Source organism: Denticeps clupeoides, chromosome 4 (genome assembly GCF_900700375.1).
Source record: "Denticeps clupeoides chromosome 4, fDenClu1.1, whole genome shotgun sequence".
NCBI classification, from domain to species: domain Eukaryota; kingdom Metazoa; phylum Chordata; class Actinopteri; order Clupeiformes; family Denticipitidae; genus Denticeps; species Denticeps clupeoides.
Window position 1 is genome coordinate 30,869,509 of NC_041710.1, and position 9,119 is coordinate 30,878,627.

Below are 9,119 nucleotides of genomic sequence, written 5' to 3' on the forward strand. Positions count from 1 at the left end.
GCGGTCCAGCGAGCGGGAGAGCTTCCTGCCCGTGAGGTAGGAGATGGCGTCCACCAGGACGAGCCGGTGGAGCCAGTAGGCCAGGCCGTGGCCGAACAGCACCCGCTGCACGCCGTCGTGCAGGCCCAGGTCCTGCACCACCGTGGGCTGGAGAGGGGGGGCGCTTGGAGGGTCCCTCTGGCCCCCGTTCTCCGCGGGTCGCACCTTGGCCAGCAGGACGGGCTCGTACGTGGAGTGGTTAGAGGCGAACACCGTCCAGTCGTCCCCTGGCAGGTGGCCGCGGTCCATCTCGGCTTTGGTGACGTACAGCAGGGGCGAGCGCGGGTTCACGCAGCAGTCCCGGAGCCCCACGTTCGTGCGCAAGAACAGGGGGAACCCGCGGAGGCGCACGACTGGAGGCGAGTTCTCCACGGCCCGGTGGAACCCGACCACGCCCACGCTGTACTCGGAACAGTACTTATCCAGGAGGTCCCGGTTCCATGCGTCCATGTTGGCATATTTTAACACGTTCTCGTAAATGACGAGCGCGTAGCGGCCGCGCCCTTTGTGCGTGAGAGGGGGGATGTCACCTTTGCCGGGGGCGATCTCCGAATGGTACTGGAACTGGTTGGACTCCAGGATGGCTATGATGTCCTGGCCTAACTGGGAGTACTGGCTCTCGACAAAGACCAGAACCACGGGGTCCTTGCGGCCAGGGTCGATGGGTTTGGGCGTCCGTGGCTCCGCCTGCCGATACGGAAGGGCCCGCAGGTCGGCGCAGTCCGGCGCGGACGCTCGCTCGCTGAGGTCCAGGTCTTGGTTGGAACCGCTGTAGAGGTAGTAGGCCGAGACCAGGACACTCACGCCACAGAACGTGGCCAGCAGAATGACCAGCCGCCGCAGGTTTCGCCGCAACTTCACCGTCAGATTCATGGTAGCCGGGTGGCATGCGTGAGCAAGCGCATACGTGTTGGTGGAGGCGAGGGTCTCCAATTGGTCGTCGAAATCGGATCAGAGCTCTGGCTGGTCGGCGGCCCGCGCCAAGGATCGGCTCGCCGGTGCAAGTGGACCGGTCATGTGACCATGGCAGAGGGCGGAGGGATTTTTGGCTCTGAAGTCACCACGTTGACGTCTGGGAAAGCCACAGTTGACCTGATGTCTCCTCTGGGTGACCTGTGGAAACACACACACACACACACACACACACAAATATAAGTGATTAAAGACAATGATACAGCTTGTTGCGCGTCTGTTCGTCAAACGAGAGTCCCGCCGAACCCGCGGTCTCGGCTCCCGGGGCTCGCCCGGCGTATACGCGAAGCAGAAGGGTGCTGCGGAAGCCTCGCGGCTATTTTTCAATCAACAGCCCGCCAGCTGTGTCTGCCTCGTCCCCGCGGGGACTCGTCATCGGCCAAGGCTCGCACCGAGGGCGGGGCCGCACACAGGGGGCCGCCGCCAGGCAGTTCGTTGGGCAAAAAAGGGCCCCGGAGAGACAACCCTAGTATAACGGGAGCGAGAGGGGGGGGGGCATTTCAAAACAACAGAAGGTGCGGTGTGGACGACTCCCTCCGCAGATTCCCACCGGACTCCACCGTGCACATCCGACACATGAACTCACTTTGGCTGCTTGTTGCTTGGAAATGCGAAACGTCACACTCTTCGAGTGACATGAGCTCCAGACGGGACCCGTGCGGTGGGGGGGGGGGACACGGGGACGATAAACACGCTTCACCGAGGCAAGATGTTGCCCCCCAACACACGTTCCTGAGCGTGCACGTGAAATGAGCGCGGGTCAGGGGTCGAGATGGGTGTCCATTATAATGTGTGGGTCCAGGCAGATTTAGGGTGCCCTGAGAGAGCTCGTCCTTCTCCTCTAATTTTCCCTGTTTGACATGGGAAGTAAATCTGCACCGCAGGCAACAGTAATTTACAGTGTGTGTGTGTGTGTGTGTGCGCCCCCTTTTTAATGTGTAACTGTGCCATAACCCACCACAGGGGTCACATAAACAAGTGCTGAACCCCCAAACACCCCCAACCGAATATCAGACGCACGGCGGCCCTGCACGTCAGGCAGGAATTTAAAAAACGGGACTCGGACGCTGAATGAAACGCGCCTTGTTCCGAGCGACGGACACGCGGACCCGGTCCCCCCCCCCCCCCCCCCCGAACTTGCTCCTCACTCACCGCCGTCCGCCGGTGGCGCGCCCGCAGAGTCCGTTCGGAGCGCGCTCGCTCGCAGCCCGGTCCCATCCTCCGCGCGCCGCCGGCCGTTCTCCTCCTCCTCCTCCTCCTCCTTCCCTCCTCCTTCCCTCCGGTTCCGCGTTCCCCCCTTTCCCACTCCTCCTGCGACGCGGTGTGGGAGCGCGCGCGCGCGCGCCCGGAAACGGGGAGGGGGGGGGGGGGGGGGATTAAAGAGGCAGAAAAGGCGGAGAGCCGCGGAGATGCTGAGACCGCTACCGCTCGTCCATCCGCCCCGACACCTACAGCACCCACAGCACCCACAGCACCGAGCGTCGGGAGAGAGTCCGACTAATCTCACAGTCATCTGGCCGCCCAGAGGCCGTTCTGGGCGGGATGCTGATCAGCGCCGCTTCATTCCTATGGAAACGCATCCCAGCGCCACCAGCCTCTGCCCGGGGGATGCTGAGATAGATAGATAGATAGATAGATAGATAGATAGATAGATAGATAGATAGATAGATAGATAGATAGATAGATAGATAGATAGATAGATAGATAGATAGATAGATAGATAGATAGATAGATAGATAGATAGATAGATAATATATAAGATTGTGGTCAAGTGGTCTTGTAGATAGATTATTCTGTTGAAGGTGTCTCCAGCGTTGCAGCTGATGTTATGCTCCTTTTACGCTGAGAGCTGTTCTTTTATCGTTTTTGTGATGTAGAATCTGCTTTACTCTGTGCCCACAATGGCTCTTTTCCAAGGCAGGACCACAGGTAGACACCACTCTGCAAGCTTCTTTTAACCAGAGTGTCATGGCCTGATCTCCAGTCATTTCCCAGTATACATTCAACTAGCCCTATACCAAAACTAACCAAAACTGGCTTCAACGTATGCCCTTTCGTTGAAAACCAGCAGCTTCTGAAGGAAGCGGTTTAAAGTAACAAATTTATTGTCCTGGATAGAGTCAGTATAATTATTTCCTATCAGTACATTATATTAACATTAGAAAAAGATGCATGTGTCCTCAGTTCTGAAGCTCTGTAACTACTACTGATTACTGAATGCTAATACAAAAGTTTTATTGCAACCCTTACATAACCAATGGTATCCAGGCAATAACTGCATTAATTACAATACAAATATGTATATATATATATATATATATGCACAAACGAGGATCTTACATAATAAAGATTTAACATTAATTATAAATGTACACCCATCTAGCAACACTGAAAATAAATTTGTCTACTATTTGGTCTCCACAGACATAAACACAACCCCCCCACCCACACACACACACACACACACACAGAGTCAGTGAATCATCAGTCCACTGAAATGCACAGCCTGAGGTTTCTGTCTTTGTTTACCATTCAGCCTAATTTAATGTGCTATTATATTCTCCTTAATGAACTGTGTTAGTTAAAGAGAGTGTGTGACTGTGTGTGTGTGTGTAAGAGGAAGGGAAATGGGAAACCAGAACAAACACAGAATAAAAATCTTCACCTATAAAACAAAAAGGCATTTTAAATGTGTGGCTGGATGCATAAATATGTCTAGCTGCGTGTTGTTTTTATTTTTAAAGAAAGTTAAATGAGGCAAAATATTGGATATTGTGTGTGTGTGTGTGTGTGTGTGTGTGTTTGTTGTTCCGCCCACGTTCACCTAACCAGAGGTGGGAGGAGAGAAGGATGTGGCTCACCACGAGAACAACACGGGTGAGATCACACACACATGCACACACACTCTCACTTACCGTCTCTGTTGAACCACTGTGCCATTATTACACACACATGCACACACACACACACACACGCGCACACAGTGAACACCCACGCATGACCCCACCCCACACACAGGCATACACCCCCAATAATCGGCTACACTTTGAGAGAGCAGTAAACACCACCCCACAAACACACTTCCCTTCTGAGCATGTTCGCTTCAGAAAAACACACCACACACACTCTCCCACACATGCGCTGTCCGCCTACACACACACTCTCACACTTTCAGGCCTATGAGACTGTTAACTGTTGCTGGAAATTACTACAGTTTCCTGGAGTAAGACAACTCCTGTTTTCACTACACACACAGAGACAAAACCATATAATTACATGAATCCATTTAATTACATGAACCCATTTAATTAGATGAATGCATGGAGGTGTACATATGCACACCACAGTTTGTTTTTTAACTCACAACCTATAAACCAAGCCATATTCATCAAAATAGAGATCGAAATTCACATAGACACACACACTCACACACACACACACAGTAACAGGAGGCCGATGTCGTGCAGCCAGCAACAAGAGAGGTCACAAGCCCATCATGGTGCAGGGGACCAAGCCTCCCATGGGTGCACAGCATCTACTCAACAGACAGTAGGACTTTGAAGACAAACTGAAAAGGGCTCAGGAAGCAAAGAATAAAAAATGTAAACCAATTTCATATCAATGCAACATTTAGCCTAAAAAAGTGTACGTACCTCTGTGAAAAAAACGAGAAAGGTTTTTTTTAGCAAAGGAAAGTATCATTCATCGAAGTAGATGACAGCGGTGAGAAGCTCCAAGTCCTGAAAGGCAAGTGAAGAACGTGTAGGCCCACTGCTACTTTCATCAGACAAGAGTCGTAAAGGAACAATACGACAGACGTATCGACTCAACGCTGTAGATGAAATCTATTATTTCGATGCACTGAAAAACATTTAACCGAAGCTGTGTTTCTTCTCATTACAGTAGTTAAAAATTAGTTTGCTCTTTAAAAAAAAAAGCTGTGTAATTTATGCTTAGGCGTGAATAGATTTTTTTACTTTAATATAACGATACTGACAGCAGGTTTGTTTGGTTTATTCACATTACGGCAATGCTACAATATTAGAGGTGACAGATCACTTCAATATTTTTAAGGTTAGACAATTTTTTCTTTTTTTCAGTGTAGAAGCAGAAGACATTTCAGCTTTTATGAATAATTGTTTAAACCTTTTTTCACAACTTCATTCAATGCATGTTGCAACTTGCGTCTGTTTCTTTGTGTATGTGTGTGTTTCTGCAGTATTTCTCTTTCTTTTTTTTTTTGGAGAATTACTTGTACCCGTGATAATAAAACATCACAATCTCAAAACTGTTATTACACCTGTTTAAAGCACACACACACACACACACACACACACACACACACACACACACACACACACACACACACACACATTAAAATGCACTAAAGTAAAATATACATGCAAATTGAAAATAAAGCACAAAACAACTTTTTCTAAAGTAATATCTTGGTTTAAAGTTTGATATTCCCAGTTCAAAATGAATGCACATGAAAAACCTGAACAACATAATAATAATACTAAATATAAATAATACATGTGTACCTTTTAATTCAAGATTGCACTACTCTGAAAACTCAACCTCTATAGGTGCCACTGAAAGAAAAGGCCGCTGCAGAAGGATGCAGAATGCATGCAGCATAACCTTGAACAGCAAGAAGGCTGGCTTATCAGAAATGAATAATTTATTTGGATTTATGTTCTCTCAAGCAGATTTCCCTCCGAGTTTTTAAATGCATTTGCACGTAATGTGCCAAGTATGGATTACTCATATTGTGCAACTGTTTCAGTGAGATTTCCTGAGGCTTTGTAATGTGAAAAAGGTTAAAGACAAAGAACAAAAAACAATCCATACCTGCTCAGTAGAAGACCAGCACACCAAGAAGCACAGTGCACATACATATGGCCCATTTAAAAGAACTCTGTTTGATGTGCACGTTAAATTTTATGTGCACACTCACATAGGGAGTCAGTATTTACAGTATTTCGCAGGGCTTTTTTTAAAGCGTGGGGCTTGCTTACTAGCGAAAGGTCAGAGATGTCCTCAGGATTTATGTAAATAAAAGTACATAAATCAATGAGAAAAAGATGATCTTTAGTGATGTTTGAGACGTATTGACAGATGCGTTTAAATCATCCAGAATGAGGAAGTAGCGTGCATGAGAGTGGTCAATCATTGTACTCCTCCCATATCTACAGAGTGGATCTTTCTTGTAAATCCTGAGAACAGCTACATTAGCGAACAAGTATGCAATGTCTGCATTAAAACTCTGTGATTGCAGTTTGCTAAGAAAAAATTCCAGGGCCCTACGTGGCTTCACATTTTCTCATAAGACTCGTAGGAAACTCCTGCTCGGCCCGAGGTGTGTGAATTTTGCCATCAAGCGTTCACTGTGTTTCCGGCCCGTTCTCTTATGGATTTGAAATAGACGTCGGTGGGAAACGGGGGTGGAGACGGGGGTCTATTAGGCAGCAGATTATTAACCGGCACCCCTGTCTCAATTTTACGCTGCACCTCAAGGAAAGAGGGAGAAGAAGAATTGTGACATTGAGCAAAATGTGAGAAAGAAAAAAATGAAGCTATGATGAGAAGAAAGGAAAGAGAAGACAATACAACTGGGAGAGAGAGAGAGATAGAGAGAGAGAGAGAAAGGGGAGTTGTACCGGCAATGAAAAACGTGTCTAGAATGAACAGATCTCAACGGTGAGGAAGCAACTCAGCAGAAGCAGACGGTGTGTGTGTGTGTGTGTGTGTGTGTGTGTGTTTAGATGACCTTGTTCGCTGCCCAAAAAACCTGAGTTACAGCCTGAAATTAAAGGCGATCTACTGCCCCCATCACTCATAAATCACAGAGTAATTACCAGACCCAATCAATCCCCACCACTCCCTCACCGCTCTCCTCTATTGCTCCATCTCTATCTCCCTCACCCCCTTCCTCTCTGCCACTATCTCCCTCCCTCCCTCCCTCCCTCCATCTCTCCATCTAGCTCTTCCATCACTTCAGTTTCTGGTTTACTACACTGAGGTGTGTGTGTGTGTGTGTGGTTGGCAGAGTGATGGATGAGGACTCTTGCAGAGCTGTTGCCATCAGTGACATCTCTGTTACCGCAGCCGGCACCCACCAACACCTGAGCTGGGATCAGACAGGAAAGCCAAAGGAAAGAGTGAAAGAGACCCAGGGACGTTCACAAACGAGCTCGGAATGGGAACCTATTCCGCTCGAGCCTGTACGTTTACCAAAAGCGCAAGGATCCGGCCATCCAGACGGAGTAATAAAGGGTAACCCTACGGTGTGGTCCGAAGCCAGCTGCATTTCTCTTAGCCACGTGCGACCCAGGCAGGAACAGAACTGGCTAGTTTCCTGAGACACATTCATCATTTTCTGTGTTTGTGGAACAGCGCTAGTCTGGATCAGGAGCTGCATGTGGCAGGTAAACAAAGAACAAGTTCAAACAAGACGCAGGCAATGAGCGCGCATATTAAAAAGTGCCAAAAAAGTCCCAGAGTCCCTTGGAACACCCCTAAACATTGAACAATGATAGTCCAATACACACAACCCACTAATTCTCGGCATTAGTTAAATCCAGTACAATATCATAAAATGTCAATTGAAATACAGCACAGAATCACGCAAATTACGCCAAGCACTGTTAGAAAGGGCTGCAAAGTTTCCCGGGGAAAAAAAGGTAATTTTTTAACTTGGGTCTACTGAGGCAAAGTTGTTCCATCGTGATAACATAGAACTTTTCATTGATCTCTTAATCAAAGGTGCGGCGGACGTCCAGTCCAGCAGTGCTCTTTTTTTGGCAGCTACCACGCCTGCCATATGGGCCTGTCTTTGTTGAGGGGTAACAGCTCTGGCTACTTCAGAACAACCTACAATAGTCAAAGTGCAATAGAAGACAGTGTTTGAACACTTCAGCATTCTCAGTGAACTTACTGAACACAGAAATTCATCCGTGGCATCTGTGTATCCTCAAATTCTCCTCTTTCATCTGGAATATTTGAGTCCCTAAACAGAATATTAGGGGGCGCACCCAGCAGACACAAGTGTTGCAATGCAAAGGTAAAAACCTGTCACTGCCGTAGAAACCCATAGATCATACGCCGGGAAAGCGAAGAGGAATCGGTGTCTGAGAAGCCAGACTGTTCAAAAGGATCCTTGCACAGGTCCTTGCACTAAGAGCAGACATGTCAAAAAAGCAGAGAAGGCCCAGAGGCGCTGATTACTTGTTTGCCTCAGACGCACTTTTTTTGGTGAATATAAGGGGTAAAAAAGGGATGAAAATGAAGTTTGAGTGTGCTTGTGAATGTGTGTGTGTGTGTGTGTGTGTGTGTGTGTGTGTGTGTGTGTGTGTGTGAACGAAATCTCCTGTGAAAGAAGACTGAAGAATAAAAAAAAGATCTTCGGCATTCAGCGAAAACCTTCATTCGGTCACACTTACAGAGGATTGGGCCGGATTTTTGTGACAGAAATGAAAGTGAAAATCCCACCGTTACTCCCCCTCGAACTAAGACCATTTTCCCCAGCAGCCTAATCCATTTCAAATTCTATTAGTTCTGTTCTTGCATCACCAGCAGGCAGTGTAATATGGGCTATGCGTTGTTGGCATCCTTTATTTCAGCATGTCCATGTATGGGGGTTTTCCTGGGAGCTCTGGTTTCCCCTCGCATGCAGGTGTGTGCGTGTTGTCACCCTGCGCCGGACTGACGCCCTGTGACTCTCCACCACCGTGACCTTCATGAAAGGGTTTGGGGAATTAATGTTTCCCCCTAGATACAGATGTTTAAGGTGCAACGGGGGAAACGGTGACTCGTCAAGATTTCATCTTTTTAAAGTCTCAATGTTTAGGGTGTGAAGACATTTATTACATAACGTGATTACACACTGAAGAAATTTCAGCGCTCTTGCACTTATGATGCCACTTTGGGTTGAGAACATGCAATGCATTCAGAATGATTGTATGTGCGACGGAGAGAGAGAAAGTGCCAAAAAAGGATTTATCTGTAGTTAAGTATTTGTATAATGTGTGTGTGTGTGTGTGTGCGCGCAACAGAACATGCTGACCTTCTCAATGACAGACAATTGTTGTCCCTGCCGTGTATAG

At 47.7% G+C, this 9,119-nt stretch overlaps 1 protein-coding gene across 1 annotated transcript in view; it reads right to left on the reverse strand.

The window, feature by feature from the left end:
- The window catches only part of ndst3 (N-deacetylase/N-sulfotransferase (heparan glucosaminyl) 3), a 50,018-nt gene extending 47,701 nt beyond the window's left edge, over positions 1-2,317 (reverse strand). Inside the window, exons 1-2 of the mRNA XM_028977185.1 lie at positions 2,164-2,317; positions 1-1,152 (exon numbers count right to left, since the gene is read on the reverse strand). The exon at positions 1-1,152 is cut by the window's left edge and continues 72 nt beyond it. Of these exons, the coding sequence (XP_028833018.1) occupies positions 1-912 (912 nt within the window). The 5' untranslated portion in view covers positions 913-1,152; positions 2,164-2,317. The remainder of the gene's footprint in view (positions 1,153-2,163) is intronic.
- Between the last annotated feature and the right edge of the window lie 6,802 nt (positions 2,318-9,119).